The 16,737-nt window shown below is 61.1% G+C and overlaps 1 protein-coding gene across 5 annotated transcripts in view; it reads left to right on the top strand.

Annotated features, from left to right (window-relative positions):
* The window catches only part of Farp2 (FERM, ARH/RhoGEF and pleckstrin domain protein 2), a 96,727-nt gene extending 80,192 nt beyond the window's left edge, over nt 1-16,535 (top strand). For all 5 annotated transcript variants that reach the window (XM_026414786.2, XM_026414791.2, XM_026414790.2 and 2 more), the window contains 14 exons: nt 101-279; nt 3,723-3,812; nt 4,551-4,684; nt 5,043-5,124; nt 6,626-6,863; nt 8,745-8,875; nt 9,736-9,804; nt 10,462-10,551; nt 13,312-13,394; nt 14,047-14,165; nt 14,352-14,515; nt 15,239-15,346; nt 15,615-15,766; nt 15,930-16,535. In XM_026414786.2, coding sequence (XP_026270571.2) covers nt 101-279; nt 3,723-3,812; nt 4,551-4,684; nt 5,043-5,124; nt 6,626-6,863; nt 8,745-8,875; nt 9,736-9,804; nt 10,462-10,551; nt 13,312-13,394; nt 14,047-14,165; nt 14,352-14,515; nt 15,239-15,346; nt 15,615-15,766; nt 15,930-16,047 — 1,757 coding nt within the window. In that variant the 3' untranslated portion in view covers nt 16,048-16,535. The remainder of the gene's footprint in view (nt 1-100; nt 280-3,722; nt 3,813-4,550; nt 4,685-5,042; nt 5,125-6,625; nt 6,864-8,744; nt 8,876-9,735; nt 9,805-10,461; nt 10,552-13,311; nt 13,395-14,046; nt 14,166-14,351; nt 14,516-15,238; nt 15,347-15,614; nt 15,767-15,929) is intronic.
* The last annotated feature ends 202 nt before the right edge of the window (nt 16,536-16,737 follow it).

The following is a 16,737-nucleotide window of genomic DNA, read 5'->3' on the forward strand; positions in this document are numbered from 1 at the left end:
TATCTCACTTCAGGACAGGCGTCCCCACTCTCTCCAGAAGGCCTCTCGCGCACGAGGGCCCAGCCTTCTCATCTCACTTCACCTGCCCCATTCATTCCAGGCCTTTCTGTGGACGGTGCTCAGCCTTCTTCCTCCAGCCAGAGGAGCCCCCTGAGCCTGCACCCCATACTGCAGGTCACTCTGGGCCCAGCCGAGCAGGGCCTGGGCCCCCTCCTGAGCCCTGCCCTCAGTGAGGCTGCTGGAGCCCAGACACAGGACCAGGAGGAACCTCTGCACAAGGTAGGCTGGGGAGCTGCTGGACGGAGCTCTGCTGGACGGGGCTGGGATCTGCCCGGGACTCTCCACCCTTTCTCATTCAACCACAGTTCTGGCTGCAGAGTCTTGGCTGCCAGGCGGGGCCTGGGAACTTTGCCTGCCCTCCTCACCCTCCAGCCTCTCCTCCTCCTGCCACCTTGATGGTGGAGTCACTGGGAGAAGACCTCGGCATGGTGGGGGCTGACCGGGGTCAGGCTGTTCTCGGAGGTGAGGCCTGGTGGGCAAGTGGGGGAGGGAATGTGGGCAGTGCAGTGGGCAGACTGAGGCTTGCGTTGCCCCGTGGGTATCTGCCGAGGATGCACACTGGGTCTGCAGTAGACAGTGAGCAAGCAGAGGAGTTCTGAATCGTGGGCTGAGGAGGACTGTCAGTGGCCAGGGCGGCCTCCACTCTCCTGGCCTCCCCATGCAGCTGGGGCAGTGTTGTGGGAGGCTGTCAGCTGGGCCCACCTAGGGCTGCAGTTTTGCAGGTGAGCACACCAGAAAGATCTAGGGACAAATGAGCTTAAAGCAGTGAGCTCCGGACGGTGCTGGCCCTGGGGGACAAGGGATCCTCCAGGTGTAGTGGCTCATACCTGCCATCTTGCCGGCCCAAGGCCTCTGGGCTTTAAAAGGGCTGGGGATGCAGGGACAGTGCCTGCACCTTCCAGGCGGGGGCCTGAGGCTCCCCGGCAGTCAGACCACGGCAGATGCCCATGCTTTCTGAGAGGCTGCTGGATGTCCATGGACAGCTGGTGTGGGCAGTGAGGGGATTTCTTGTGGACAGCTGATTTGTTTACTTTGGAAACTCAACAACATGTTTATTTCAATGTTTCTTTGGTTCAAAAACAAAAATGGCTTGGAGAAAATGTGTGTTTGAAACAGCTTTAGTTTGTCACTTACCGTGTCACAAAATGAGACTCTTCAGATTTGTAGGGTGATGATGTGTTGGGCCCACAGGCCTGGCCCTGAGAGAGGAGAAGCCTGGAGTCACCACAGGACAGGAGATGGGGCACAGGACCACCTCAGAGGGAGAGCCCTTGGCTTGGGTCTGCCGCGGCCACTTCTCCACAGGGACAGCAGGGTGCCCTTCCACATGTCTGGGTCTGCACAGCAAGGCCCATCTCCAATGTGGGTGCCCTTCCCTCACACTGTCCCCAGGGCAGTGGCTTGCTGGCCTGTGGGGCCATGAGGTCGATGCAGCTCCCAGGTGTGCCTGCAGCTCCTGAAGGCCCTCTGTGCTGGTCCTGAGAACCAGGGTCCCAGCAAGGTGTGTGGTCCAGGGGAGGCTGGCCCAGACTCCATGGGGACTCTCCCACAGGGCCAGCAGCTTCAGGGAATACAGGTTAGACATGTTCCCAGAGTCCAGCCTGCTCAAGCCTCTGTGTGCACCTGCCTGCTGAGCTGTGTCAGGAGGCCCTGGCTGCCCAGTGCCGCCGCCCCCCCCCCCCCCCCGCCTTCCTGGTGGAGACTGGTGAGGACTGGCCCTTGGGGCTGGAGGCTGTGCGGTACCTCCTGTGGAGGCAGGTGGCAAGGCTCTGTGGGAACCCTGCTTCCTGAGAGGCCCTTGCACACCCACGTGCCCCTGGCTGGGAGCCGGCTGGCCTGTGGCTCGGGGGCAGACCCCTGTGGCTCCAGTGCTCTCTGCCCCTGATTGGGCTTCCATGGGTGAATGGGCCACAGGCCACCTTCCCCTGGGCATCCCTGCAGTGGGGTGGCACTGGGGAGAGAAGCCCAGCAGTGACTCTCCTTGGACTGTGTGGGCATCTCTGTCCCAGGGCCAGGAGCTGGGCTGGGGCTGGGAGTCAGGCTATTGCTTATGGACCCCTCTCAGAGGTGACGATGAGGAGGAGTCCCTTATCGTCACCTCTGAGAGGTGTCCTGACACAGGACCTTCAGCTGTGGGGCATCCAACCTTGGCATCCCTGTTGGGAAGGTGGGACCTCTTGGGGACAGAGCTGACCCCAGGGTACGTAGCAATCCAAGTGGTGACAGGACTTTTTAAAGAGATTTTACTGAATTTTAATTTGAATGAGTCAATTTTAATAGCACAAAAAACACAGTGTGAAGGTTGGGGGGTTGGAGAGAAGGGCCAGCACCCCAGGAGTGGCTGGGGCCTCCAGAGGGAAATGGCAGGACCAGGGCCACACCTGGCTACCAGGCACCTGGGAAGAGCTGAGAGGAGAGGATGGCAGGGAGGGCCCAGCTCTGCGGGCTGTGGTCTCCCCTCCCTGGGGTGCTGCACCCCTGAGGTGGACACACCTGTCGCCTTCCGTCCCCGGGCTCTGAAGGCTGTCACAGCCGACCTGGGACTAGGCAGGTGCACAGAGGAGGAGACATGGCTCCGACCTCCTCTGCAGGACCTGGCTTCTGTGTTGCACCCTCTTGCTGCTCTGAAGCCACGTGGACCTCCCTCTATGGTCTGGTCTCTCCTTGGCTTAGGCCAAGGCCTGCTGTGCATCCCACCTGGGTTGGTCCCCTCCCTGGGCTGGTGTAGAGGCCCCCACAGCTCCGCCCTCTGTGCTGCTCGCCTCACACCTTGGGGCCCGAGTGCATTCCCAGCCCACCCAGAAGGCAGATGGCCTGCCTCCCCAGGAGCCCCTCGAACGGCCCCTTCACGTTCCTCTCTGGCCTGCTCCGTGGGCTGCCCTGGAGCTGCCCCTTCCCTGCAGCACAGGATCTACCTGCTGGGCCTGCTGGTCTCCATGCACCTTCTGCAGGGGCGTGAGGCGCCCTCATCATTTCCGAGTGCTGCTCCTCTCCTGTGGCCAGCTCCTGGTGGGCAGGGACTCGAGGTACATCCCAGGTGCCTGCCTGGAGGGGGTGAGGAGTGGTCCACCCAAGGAACCTTGTGGTCAAGAGGAGCTGTGAAAACAGGCACTGTGCAGGGCCAGCAGAGGCTGTCAGCTTGGGGGGCCCCAGGATGGGACCCGGCACCCCAAGGCCAGGTGTGCTGAGCAGGCTCGGGGCAGAGCCAGCACGCAGGAGGAGATGGCCGGGCGGAGACCTGGAGCCCCTGGGCCACGTTCAGGCTGTAGAGGGTATTGCTTGGTTATTTCAGTGACTTTGTCTCTCTCACCCTCATGCACACTGTTCAACACACCCACAGCTGTGCCCACCAGCTGCACCACGGCTACGGCATGTCCACAGGAATCCCATCACCAACCGGAATGAGTCCCAGCTGTGAAGCTTACTGAGGCTTGAACAGCAATTCTGTTCTCCAGGAGAATAACACAAAATGAGAAACCATGTGAGGAGATACCCCCGGGGCCGAATTGTGCCTGTGGTGCTTGGCAGGGATTCCCTGCAAGAATCCAAGCCAAGACCCATGACGGGGCTGAGAAGAAAGCAGGTGTCACAACCCCGGCCCCTGCAGTCAAAGGCTGGCCATCCCTCAGACACAGGCTCATGGCCGCCTCTGCTTCTTTCAGCTCATGCCAGAAGACGAGGCCTATTTCATAGCCAAGGAGATTCTTGCTACAGAACGGACGTATCTGAAGGATCTAGAAGTGCTCACTGTGGTATGCGCCTCTGTCCTTGTCACTGTGACTTTCTTAACCTCTTAAATCTAAACATACACAGAGGCTCCATCCTGAAAAACACCTGTTGACGACCATGTGATGTGCACATGTGCTTGAAGACACATGTCACTGGGTGTGGTGGCCACTCCTGAATCCCAGTGGCTCTGGAGGCTGAGGAGGGAGGATCACAATTTCAAGCCTTGTCTTGGCAACTTAACGTGACCCTGTCTCAATTTTTTTTTTCTTTTTGGTATTAGGGATTGAACTGAGGGGCACTTAACCTCTGAGCTATGTCCCAGACCCTTTTATCTTTTGAGACAGGGCCTCCCTAAGTTGCTGAAGCTGGCCTTGAACTTGCACTCCTCCTGTCTCAGCCTCCTGAGTCTCCGGGATTACAAACCTGCGCCACCACACCCACTTCAAAAGCTGGGACAGTCTGGGAGTGTGCGTGGTGCTGGAGCACTGGCCATGCACGTGTGAGCTCTGGGCTCAGTCTGCAGGACTGAGGAGAGGTTGGAGGAGTCACAGCCAAGCCCTGGGCCAGAGTTTGGGGAAGGCCTCCTTTTGAAACTTTGGCCCAGAATTGCTTTGATACTCTGAAAGCTGGATGGTCAGTGGAGAGGAGGGCTGGAGCTGAGCCCAGCCCGCGGGCAGTGGTGGAACCCCGTGTTGGGCGCCCATGGTGATGGGCCTCAGGCCTGGCCTCTCGGTCCCCAGCAGCCCCGCCTCCTCCCACAGTGGTTCCGCAGCGCCGTGGCCAAGGAGGGTGCCATGTCCGCGGCCCTGATGACCCTGCTCTTCTCCAGCATCGACCCCGTCTACAAGTTCCACAGAGGCTTCCTGCGCGAGGTGGAGCACAGGCTGGCACTCTGGTAACAGTGCCTTCTGCCCGGCCCCCCATCTCCCGACTCCCGGGTCCTAGACCCTTGCACACCCTGGACCTTGGCTGTGGGCCCTGCAGGGGCAATGCCTACACCCTGAATTCTGCACCCCGTGGCCCATGCTCTGGTCACTACCACTGCCCTCAGAGACTCCCCACTCAGGGACTTGTCTCAAGGGGCCGTCCCCCCCTGAAGTGTGCGTGGACCCTGGGGGCGGGCAGTGTGCAGCCCTGCTCTCCTGCCACACCGTCCAGAGAACTCCAGGCAGGCGCCTCAGTGTCTGCAGGCCCAGGCCCTGGGCCTCTCAGCCCCTGGCCATGCAGCCTCCTCACAGGCCTCTGCCCTCCAGGGAGGTTCCCCCCGGCACCAACACGCCAGGTGACCACCAGCGCATCGGAGACGTCCTGCTTCCGGCCATGCGCCAGCTCAAGGTAGGCAGGCCTCCATGGAGACTCAGGCTGTCCCCGGCACTGCGGGGAGCCCGAGCCTCTCCCCATCCCCTGTCCTCTCAGGCACGTCCCGTGTGCTCCCTCAAAGTGGGGCACCCAGTGTCGAGCGCCCCTCAAGAGAGCCTTCTTCTGGGACAGGGTCCCCCAAGTGGCTTCTTCCACAGCAGGGTCCCCTTCAGGGACCCTCAGGACAGCATCCTCAGAAGGGTTCCCTCAAGCTCCGCGGTCCTGGGGCTACTGCCCCACCACAGGACGCCCAGGTGAGTTCCTGGACACGGGCCCCTCGTCCCGGGACACGAGCAGCTCTGGCCCTCCCAAGGACAGGCCTCGTCTCAGGACACCCCTCTTCAGAGCAGCTCCCACACTGTGTTCCTGGAGAACAGCCATGGCAGACCCTGGGCAGTCCAGGGTGCCCCCAACACCCAGGGCTGGGACGCTGAAGCCCTGCCAGGCTGAAGGCTGCCAGGCTCCTGTCTCAGGTGTCCTCCTGAGAGCGAGTGAGCTCCACCAGGGGAGGGGCTCTCCGGCCCTGTCCCTCTAGCTGCCCACAGGGAGGCAGCACCACAGTCGGGCTCCCTGGGCTCTCTGCAGCCGGGGCTCTGGCCACACCTGCACCTGGAGAGCCAGCACTGGCTATCTGAAGCCCTGTAGCCTGCCCCTGGCCCTCCTGCCGGACACCCTGGTGGGCCTCTGTGCCAGGTTAACAGGAAGTTGTGTCCCTCAGCACTGGCATTACCTGGAAATTGAACTAGGCACACATCTGGTAGTCGAGTTCATTAGACCACTCAGGTTGTCTTTATGTCCACTGAAGCCCTCTAGAAGGAGGACTGGTCTAGTCTGACCTGTTGGTCTGTGTAGCAGTCACAACCTGTGTGCACTGGCGTGTCATTAAGATGCCAGGTGTGGCTGGGCCCAGCGGTGGCATACGCCTGTGATCCCAGCAACATGGAGGCTGAGGCAGGAGGATCACAAGCCTGGGCAACTTGGTGAGACTCTGTCTCAGGAGGAAAAAAGTCTGGGGTGCAGCTCAGTGGGAGAGGCCCTGGGTTCAGTCCTTAGTGCTGGGAGAAAGAAAAAAGGTAAGGCATGGAGGCGACCAGCTGCTGGGAGGCCGGGGCAGGGCACAGTGCATCTGTGGAGGGCTGGGGAGCAGCTCAGCGGGAGAGCGCCCCGGTTCACTCTCAGCCTGGAGAAAAAACGTAACTGGCCTCTCCAGCCCCACGCTGGGACCTCCTGGGTGGGGCACTAGGGCCTGGTGGAGCTTGAATGGGGTTTCCTGATCCCTGCCAGCACTCACCTGCTGTGCCCTGCCAGGTCAGTGCAGCCCTGCCATCCTCCACTGGCCACAGGAAGCATGTGGGCAGTGGGCACGGGCATGGAGCAGCAGCGGGCACACTGTGGAGCAGCAGGTCAGGGTGGAGTGTGAAGGCCTGCAAAGGCCCTGGGGCTCTCCCCTGCACACTGCCCTTCTGTGTCTCCACAGGAGCTCACCAGCTACTTCCAAAGGCACGACGAGGTCCTGACAGAACTGGACAAGGCCACCAAGCGCTGCAGGAAGCTGGAGCTGCTCTACCAAGAGTTCGAGCTCCAGAAGGTCTGCTACCTGCCTCTCAGCACGTTCCTGCTGAAGCCCCTCCAGCGGCTGGTGCGCTACCGTCTGCTGCTGAGCCGCCTGTGCCAGCACCACCCACCAGGCCACCGGGATCATGCCGACTGCCACGGTGAGTGGGGCAGGAGAGGCCCCTGTGCTGGTCCACCCAGGAGAGCCACAGAGTGGTCAGTGGTCCTCTCTGCAGCTGGAAGGGGATGGGGGCAGGCCTCCACAGGCAGGTAGCCCTCCTCCTGCTCCACCAACCACAGGCCCTTCCCAGCCCAAGTGTCAACAGCACAGAGCCACGGGGTGTGGGGCCACAAGGGGACAGCCTAACCCAGGGCCCCAGAGCCACCAAAGGTGCACAGCCACACACCCCGCAGAGTGGCCTGTCTCCTGTGGGTATTCCTGTCCTGGAAGCCTTGGCTCTGAAACTTGTAGCTTTGGGCCAGTGACAGCCAGGTGACGCACATGGACTCCTTTCACCAACACGCACGACTTCTGATCCAGCCTAGATCCAGTGTAGGAAATCACCATTGTCACGACAATGCAGATGGAAAACGCCGGGCGTTTCCTTCTGGCCACATGACGTCAGTAGGTGCCTCCTGATGAGCCAGGGGAACAGGCTGCAGGAGTGGACAGTCCCCCCTCTTGGCTGTGTCTGGAGAGCAGGCCCAGGTGTGCCTGTGGACCAGCAGCCTTGCGGGGCCTTCCTGAGAACTTGGGCACCTTTGGGGCTGGAGAAGCGGCTTGTGGTTTCAGAGTGTGCAGTGTGTTGACCTGTCAGGGCTACAGCGTGCTGGCCCTCGGCTGCTGGGGCGGCACAGTGACCGGGTCTGAAGTGTGTGCCCGGCTTCCGGCAGCTTCCAGTGCCAGCCCCAGGGCAGCACAGAGCCCAAGCAACAGTCCTAGCCCTCAGCCTTGTGTCCTCTAGATACAGCATCTGAGAGCAGGGCGGCCTCTGGGTCCTGTCCAAGGCAGGCTCATAGGCCTGGCCTCTGAGCTTCTGTGTATGAGCACATGAGTGGCCCCATCACACCATGGCCTCTGTCCACTAAGTGGCCCCATCATACCGTGCGCCTAGAACAGGTGCCCCAAGACATCATGGCAGTGCTGCCAGGGATGGGTGTGGGACCGGGAGTGCAGGGACCCTGTCTGACCTGCCACAATCGTCCTGCATGGTCACCACATGATGCCCGGTGCCCCTGGCTGCCTCCCATGCAGCTGCTCAGCATGCTGTCAGACTGGGCATGTAGCCCGCCTTGTACCCGGCTATAGAGGCTATAGAGCTAAAGAGGCCAGGGGGGAGCTGCGGCCGGCCCAAGCTGACTGGGAGGAGCTGGGAGCGTGGGCAGTGCAGATGCCAGCTATGGGCCCTACACTTGAGGACCATGCTGGCACCCCTGCTGCTTGTCCCTGTCCTGACAGGAGACGGCCTCCCCAGTGCCTCCCTTTTAGCCGGCTCTCTCCTCGGGAAGTGTGGGCAGCCGTGGGGAGGAGCTGGGTGAGGCTGTAGACCTTGTCCCGCCACAGGTGGTGGGACCCTGAGGGCTGTGGCCAGGCAGGAAGAGGTTCCTGCAAAGGGGAGGGGTCCCTATAAGGGACGGGTATCACCATGCTCCTGGTAGCAGTAGCCAGAGAGCAGGACTAGGTCAGCGGCAGCTCTGGCCGGCACTGACTGGGTGGCTGCTCTTGTTGTGGTGTCTAGCCGGCGTCCATCTGACGTGCTGCAGAGTCCCTCGGCACCTCTCCCTGAGGAACACTCCTAAAGCCTGTTCTTCCCCACTGAGCAGCGGTGGTGGCCGGCCCTGTTGGGGGAGCATGCTGAGGTTTCAGGAGTCTGTGCCTGCTGGGCAGGTGCCTGTGGCCATGGGCAATAGTCCCTGAAGGGGGCTGAGGAGACGTGCCCCGGATTAAAACTGCCTTTTATATGCTGACTCCGCACAAGGGAGTAGTGGGGGGCTTCGTCCACACCACTCTGGAGCCTGCGCTTAGGACCCTCTCCTTGCAGACGCCTTGAAGACCATTACAGAGGTGACCACCACGCTCCAGCACAGCCTCACCCGCCTGGAGAACCTGCAGAAGCTGATGGAGCTGCAGCGGGAGCTGGTGGGCGTGGACAGGCTCGTCGCCCCCGGGAGGGTGAGTGGGAGCTGCCTGCTGTGTTCCACCTGAGCGTTTGTCCAGGGAGCCCAGCGGCCTCCCTGCAGCTGGGCAGGTCTGCGGTCTTCAGTGTGTTCACTAATTCAGCACACACTCGGCACCCAGCAAGTGTGCGCAGCCCCGGGCAGTGGGTCACCCCGCTCTAGGAGCTGTCATGTGGAAGGGTTGACCACAGGCACCACGAGGGGGCCAAAGGGGAGGTGGGCAGGTCGGGGCCACACAGTGCGCCTGCTGCAACTTCCTAACAGCATGGCCCTAAGAGTCAGTCAGAGGGCACCATGGTCAGCTGTGCTCCTGGCACCCGGTAGCGGGCTACATGCCCAGTCTGACAGCATGCTGAGCAGCTGCATGGGAGGCAGCCAGGGGCACCGGGCATCATGTGGTGACCATGCAGGACGATTGTGGCAGGTCAGACAGGGTCCCTGCACTCCCGGTCCCACACCCATCCCTGGCAGCACTGCCATGATGTCTTGGGGCACCTGTTCTAGGCGCACAGTGTGATGGGGCCACTTAGTGGCCCTTCCTGTAGGTTCCTGCCCTCTGCAGCGTGTCTGAGCCTCATTCCTTGTTGAGGCCCTATGTGCAGGCCTCCTCTGCAGGACATTGCTGTGGACACCCACATGTGGGGGGGTCTACGTGTGGACGTGTCCTCGAGACTCGACGCACACCTCCCAGTGCAGCTGCTGGCCACCTGACAGGGCTGTGTGGCGTTCGTGTGCCCCGCAGTGAATGCAGCAGCCCGGCCTCTGGCTCCGCTCTGTCGGGCTGCTGAAAGGTGGGGTGGCCCTGCCAGAGGGCCTCGCCCAGGGGGCTCAGCGCGTGCCGTGGCTGTCTTTCAGGAGTTCATCCGGGAGGGCTGCCTGCACAAGCTCACCAAGAAGGGCCTGCAGCAGAGGATGTTCTTCCTGGTAGGTGCCCCGTGCCCACTGGAGCCGCATCCCCAGCCTGAGTCACACCTGGAGAGGAATGGGTGCTGCTCTGCAGGGAGGCTGCACTGTCAGCAGCCTGTGCACCTGGCCATGCAGGGGTTTGGGGATGTCCCAAGGGGGAGGAGGCCTCCAGGCCAGTCCCTTTCTGTTCTCGTTCCGGGCAATCAGAAGCCAAAAGGTGGGGGCAGTCCAGGCCCCTGTGACTGTAGGGTGTCCTACAGTCTGGTAGCGAGCAGGAGGACTCAGTGCTGACCCACAAGCACTGTCTTCGTGAGGCCTGAGGACCCGCCAGCTGTCCTTGTTCCCACCAGGTCTCCTTTGTTGTCCTGCTTCCGGATCCAGCTGGGGATGCCCACATCACCATGGGACAGGGAGCTGCCTGTCAGCACCGGCCAGAGCCCTTGCTCTCGGCCCTCAGGCAGCCTGCTCCTGTGCTGCTGGGTCAAATGAATGAAAAAAAGTGTTTTCCCTCCAAAACACCTCCTGCACTCAGCCTCTATGCTGGGGGCCAGGACAGGTTGCCCTGAGTGATGATCACATGGTAGCCACCTAAAGTCCACTAGAGTCTGACCATGAAGACATTAAAACTTTGTCTCTTTATTTATCAGTCACTTGTCTAAGGCTTCCTGTCCTCAGTTCTCAGATGTGTTGCTGTACACAAGCAAGAGTGTAGCGGGGACCAGCCACTTCCGGATCCGGGGTCTCCTTCCACTCCGCGGCATGCTGGTGAGTGACCCCAGGCTGGCCCAGGGCACAGGGATGTGCCCACACCCTGCCTGTCTCATGGGGCAGCAAACCCAGGGGCTGAGCCCTGCTGGGCTGCTCTTCTTGGTTCAAACCTTCGTGGCACCTGGGCTTCCTCAATGACCCAGGGTTCGGCCCTCCAGGTGGGTCTTTCAGCCCTTGGCAGGGCAGCCTGTCCTGGCTCCCAGCACAGAGCGGGCCTTGGTGGCCACTGCCTATACACACACACACACACACACACACACACACACAGCATACACAGCCTTCCTCCAGAACTGGGAGCCGCCCAGCTGCCCTTAACACCCTTCCAACAGTCACAAGCTGTGTGTCCACACCCTGGCTGGACACCAGGCTGTTGGTGCTTCTGTCCATGTCACCAGTGTGCTTCGCCCACCCCTAGCACACTCCTGGGCTGGGACAGCCACTGGCCATTGATGCTGCTATACTGTCTGCCAAGAGGAAAAGGCCTCATTTCAACATGGTCAGCATCTGCCTGGTCCAGTGCTCTTGGTGGCTGACTCTCGAGAGCCTTGTTTGGCACAGTCAGTCACAGGCTCTGGAGGCTCCCTTGCCTTGTGGGTTCCGTGTGCGCCCGCCTCCGTCTTGGGAGTGGGAAGGACCAGCAGCCAATGTCCGTGCTCTGCCAGGAGCACATACCCAGCCCAGGACACTGCCTGCAGTGACCTCTCACCTGCAGAACCTGCTGCGCCACCCAGGCTCATGGCTCTGCCCCAAGGCAGCCCTGCTGTAGGTGTGTGAGGCCTGCTGCCCACCAGGGGCCGCTCGGGGACTGGGTCCATTGGTTTAGAGTTGACTTTAAACCATACTTTGACCCAGTCACGTGGGAGGCTGAGGCAGGAGGATCACTACTTCTAGGCCAGCCTCAGCAACTTAGTGAGACTTTGTCTCAAAGAATAAAAAGGGCTGGGGTGTGGCTCAGTGATAAAAGTGCCCCTGGGTTCAAGCCCTAGGACTTAAACAAATAAAACACTTTTATCATAGAAAAGATAACTGACAATGTAAGATAAAATCTCTCAACACTTGGCCCTCCAGGGGCCACACGTGTCCACGCTAGTCTCCACAAGGTGGCCCCTCCTGCAGGAGGCTTATGGCCCGAGTCACTGCCCAATGGCAGCACAAACCTCTCCCCACACTCTGTCCTCTCGCACACAGTGGGGCCGGTGCTGACTGGGAGCACACCAAGCGCACTTAGCTGGCCCCCCATCCCGGGCACCAGGCGGAGCTGGCTCTCCAGGATGGTGAACAGCACTGTGGGGCTCTCCCACACCTTAGGGCATCCTCAAGGTCCCACAGTGGGGGGCACTTGGCAAGGTCTTGGTGCGTCTCTGCCTGTCACTGTAGGACAGGGACCCTGGTGGCCAGGTCCACTAACATGGTCTGAACATGTGTCTGCTCACAGCCTTAGAAAGGGCAGTATCACTAGGCACGATGGCCTCGCCTGGCATCCCAGCCACCCATGAGGCTGAGCAGGAGCATGACAGTCCCAGGCTAGCCTCTGTGACTTAGCAAGGTCCTGTCTCAAAGCAGGAGAAGGAGTGAGGGAGGAGCTGGCCCAGTGGAAGAGTGCCCCCCCCCCCCCCAGTCAAACACCCAGCACCAGAGGAAAAAAGCAACAGGCACGGACGTCCACCCCTTTGCTGCTGCCCTCTGGCAGGTTGAGCAGCCATGGGCACCCCCCTGGCCCTCTGCCCCTCAGCACAGCTTTGCTCTCTGTGAGCTCTTGGCTCCTTGGGCAGCCTGTGGTCGCCGCCTGGCCAGGCTTCAGGCTGCACGTGCTCTTGGCCGAGTCTGCAGTCTGCTTTTGCCTTACCCAGCTGACTCCATCCTGCTGGTGGCCTTGACAGGCAACAGACTGGCCCTCCACCCTCCCTCTCCTGTGTCACACGGGAACTTGCTCTCATGCCCTGGCTCCTTCTGGCAAGCTGTCCTGTTCTCTGCCCTGTCCCCCCACCCACCTTGTGCCCATCAATGCTGTCCCCTAGCATCTCTCAGACCCCATCCCTGTCACGCCATCCCTTAGCTGTTCCCCCGCCACATCCCCATCCAGGCTGTGGCCCGTGCTGTCAGTGGTCACCATCCTGCCAGCCACCGTGTGCCCCTGTTCCATGATGGCCCCTGGCTTGAGAAAGTCACTGTCAGTCACGTTGATGACTTGCCTGTCCAGAGATCCCAGCAGGAGTGACAACAGTGCTGGTGTGGCATGGGTGTGCTCCTCAGCCTGGGAGACTGCTCTTACTCTCCTTCTGACGGGATGGACGTTGTCCCCAGCCCCTGGTGTAGACCGTCAGCATCCCTGGGTGACCTTGCCTTCCTGGGAGGGTGGCTGTGTCTGCTCTCAGGCTTCTCCTGGTGATGTCCATTTTGGAATCATGTCCTGGGGTCACTTGCCCAGAAGCTGCGGCAGGCTCCTCTTGGCATCTGACCTTGTGAGGTCTGTGAGCCGCAGCTCCTTCCTGACAGTGAAAAAGCTCAACGCTTCTCCTTTGCTTGATTTTCATCTGATAGTGCTGGACCCACCGGTAAGTACTTGAGTGCCCTCTGGTCCAGAGTTTGTCCTCCTGGGTGACAGCTACATAGGGTGGGGACACCAGCTGCCACCTGTCACGTCCCTTGTGGCCACGCAGACTTGGACAGCAGGGGCTCCCTGGCTGGTGCCATCCTCAGGTCTGGGCTTCACCGGCCCATCCTGGTGGTGCCACCCCAGCCTCCTCTCACCCACAGGTGGAGGAGAGTGAGAGCGAATGGGCTGCTCCTCACTGCTTCACCATTTATGCAGCACAGAAGACAGTTGTGGTGGCAGCCAGGTAAGGGCCTCCTGTGTCCCCTCTGTGCATCGAGTTTCCCTGCTAAGGGGAGGGTGACCTGTCTCCTCTCTCTCATGGAGACCAGCTCTGCTTCCAAGTTCTATAGCCAGAGAAGCGTCCTCTCCCAGGGTGCCCAGGGCCTCCAGGAACCTTCTGCAGGCTAGCCACAGTGCTGCCCCTGACTCCCTGCACCCTGGGTGTTGCAATGCTCATCAAGGGTGGGCCTCTGAGGGGGACAGGCCAGCCAGCAGGTCTCCATGGTGGCTGGTCTCCCATGGCACGAGTGTTCTGGGACCTCCAGCCCAGGGGAAGTGCCAATGGCTGGGGGGGGAGGGGGAGACCTGGCAGCATGCCTGTGCCAGGCACTCTGGCACCTTTCCCTGGTCATGGGGCTCTCAGGAGCAGCCCCTCCTGCTCAGCAGCCAGGCATCTGCCCTGGGCACATCCCCCATAGGAAGCGACAGCTGAATCATTGTCAGAACATTGTTCCTGGAACAAACCAGCCCAGTTCAGATCCTCTAGGGCTTGCCCTCCCTCCTCCTCCTCCCTAATTCTGACAGTGCTCTGGGCCCACAGGCCTGGGACAGGTGCTCCCACCTGCCCTGGCCTCCTGAGCCAGGAGGAATGAGCAGAGCCCACTCCCGCCCTGCAGCACGCGACAGGAAAGGGAGAAGTGGATGCTGGACCTGAATGCTGCCATTCAAGCAGCCAGGAGCAGCAGCACCCCGTCCCCGGAGCTGCCAGGGGGCATCTTGTGCACGCAAGCCCCCAGTGAGTCATGACCGAGGACCCTGCCCCCGGGAGCTTTTTGGAAATGGCTTTCCTTGGTCACCATCAACCTGCTGGCCTCCTGCCTGCTCCCTTCCACCAGGCAGACCCACCCACCCAGCTCTCCCACAGCCCATTCCCGAAGCTGCCCTGGGGAGGGAGGCACCCAACACTGCTGGCTCCCCTCAGGGTCCTCTGATGAGATCTCACCGGAGCAGGAGTCTGAAGAAGATGCCCGGGGGACCCGAGGCTCCCTGGAGGGGCAGGTCCAGCACCGGGCCAACACCATGATGCACGTGTGCTGGTATCGCAACACGAGTGTGTCCAGGGCTGACCACAGTGCCGCTGTCGAGGTATGGCTGTCGTAAGACTTCCCCGAGTGCAGGGTTGGGCCACAAGGGCAGGCCCTCAGGAGGGTCCCAGGTGACCAGGTCTGGCCACAGCCAGCTGCTTCCTGCTTCGTCCTTGGCAGGTCAGCTGGGAAACCTCTCCTCCAGTTGAACCCCTCTACTTGTGTCCTGGGGGTGACCCCAGAAGAGCCTCAGGGCAGCAGCCTTGGTGCACTCATGGAGGAAAGCCCCCTCTGGACTCTGGCCCACCCTTCCCCAGGCCTGACCGCTGTCCACCTCCTCCTTTCTGTTGGGCTGGGGCCCAGGGACTCCCCTAGGTCACCTGGGTTGAGCCAGAACATGGCAGGTTCTGAGGCCTGGCCCTTCATTGTCAGTATATCAGAGCAGGGTCCTCCTCCCCCTGAACTGGCAAGCTCCCTGCTGATCTCCAGAAGTTGTCTGTGGAACACAGGCCCCAGAGCCACCTGGGGCAGGAGGGGCAGGGCCTGGTCCTGACCTGGGGGTGGGCGCCTCCTCCAGCACTCGGAAGCACCTTCCAGACACAGCACACCCCAACCCCGCCCTGTCCTCTCCTTGCTGTTGGGCGAATCTATGGACAGTCTGAATGCTGGGGTCACTGTCCCCAGGCTGTGTGTCCTGCTAATGTCCCTGTGTAGGAGCCTGGACGTGGGAGGCAGGTGGGAAGGGCTGCTGGCTGACGTGCCCCTCTGTCTTTTTTGCTGTCAGAACCAACTCTCAGGGTATCTGCTGAGAAAGTTCAAAAATGGTGACGGCTGGCAGAAGCTCTGGGTGGTCTTCACCAACTTCTGTCTGTTCTTTTATAAGACTCATCAGGTAGGTGTGCTCAACAGAGCCAGGGCCCAGGTGGCGCTCGGGTGTTCACCTGGCCTGCCTGGGTTCCCCACAATGCAGGAAGCTGAGGCCGCAGGATTGCAAGTGCCATGCCAGCCTCAGCAACGTGCCTGGACTGGTCTCTAAGTAGAGATCAGCGCCCAATGGCAAAGCACCCCTGGGTTCTCTGGGGGAGGGAGCAGGGATGGCTAGTTTCCTGGCCTGCGGCTTGTGTGTACAAGCCGTCTCCAGAACCCCATGTGTCTCCCAGGACGACCACCCCCTGGCCAGCCTCCCTCTGCTGGGCTATAGTGTGAGTGTCGCCACGGAAGCTGATGGCATCCACAAAGACTATGTCTTCAAGCTGCAGTTCAAGTCCCACATCTACTTCTTCCGGGCTGAGAGCAAGTATACGTTTGAGAGGTGATTTCACAGTGGGAGCATCACTGTCTCCTTGTGCCCTGCTCAGGAGGGCTGGCAGGATTCCTAGCTGGCCCTGCTGTCCACTCACTCACTCCATGTTGGGGGCCTGTGGGAAGGGTGTGTGAGCACCAGCCCACAGGTCTGACAGCAGGACCCCCTGCAGGTGGATGGAGGTGATCCAGAGGGCCGGCACCTCACCTGAGCGGCCTCCAAGATTCCTGCAGGACTGTCCATATGCTGCCTCAGGGTCTGAAGGGGCAGTCAGGGAGGAGGAAGAGTGAACCCATCTGGCCTGGACCAGGACCTGCTGTGGAGGGCTGTGGACAGCAGACCCAGCTGGGGCCCCAGAGCTTCCTGCCAGGCAGGAGGCGGCACCAACAGCACTGGAGGCCTCAGTGACACCCTGGCTTTTCCCCTCACAATGCAGTGCAGGCCAGTGGATGGCTGGGAAACAGATGTCTCCATCTCATAGGTTCTCAAACCCTGCTTGGAGTGTGGGGCAGGGCCCCATCTGAGGGCAGGCCTTGAACAACCAGGCAGATAGCCCCACACCTGCCTGCAGCCCCATCCACATCAGTCAGGCCTTGGATGCAGGCCCTGCAGAGGCCCCAGGCTGGCCCAGGGGTCCCTGCAAGGTTAGTCTAGCGGAGCTGACCAGTCTCTACTCCATGGGCCTCTGGAACAGCAGAGCTGAGCCCCTGGCCAGGGAGGAGTCACATGCCACCTGTTAACTTTTGTGACTGAAGATAAACAGCATCTTCTCACCCGCCTATGCCCTCTGCCTTTCTCTGTTCTCCAGTGGGCCGTGCGGAACTCTGACTCCAGGGAGGGAGAAGGGAGGCCAGCACCGGGGTGGGCCTGGGGAGACAGGCGGAGGAGCCTGGCCTGGCCAGCCCGCGGCACGACTGCAGGGCCAGGTCTTTATTAACAACAGAGAGCGGCAGGGCCTTCAACACGTATCCTCACAGCAC

Source organism: Urocitellus parryii, chromosome 1 (genome assembly GCF_045843805.1).
Source record: "Urocitellus parryii isolate mUroPar1 chromosome 1, mUroPar1.hap1, whole genome shotgun sequence".
In the NCBI taxonomy this organism is placed as follows: Eukaryota; Metazoa; Chordata; class Mammalia; order Rodentia; family Sciuridae; genus Urocitellus; species Urocitellus parryii.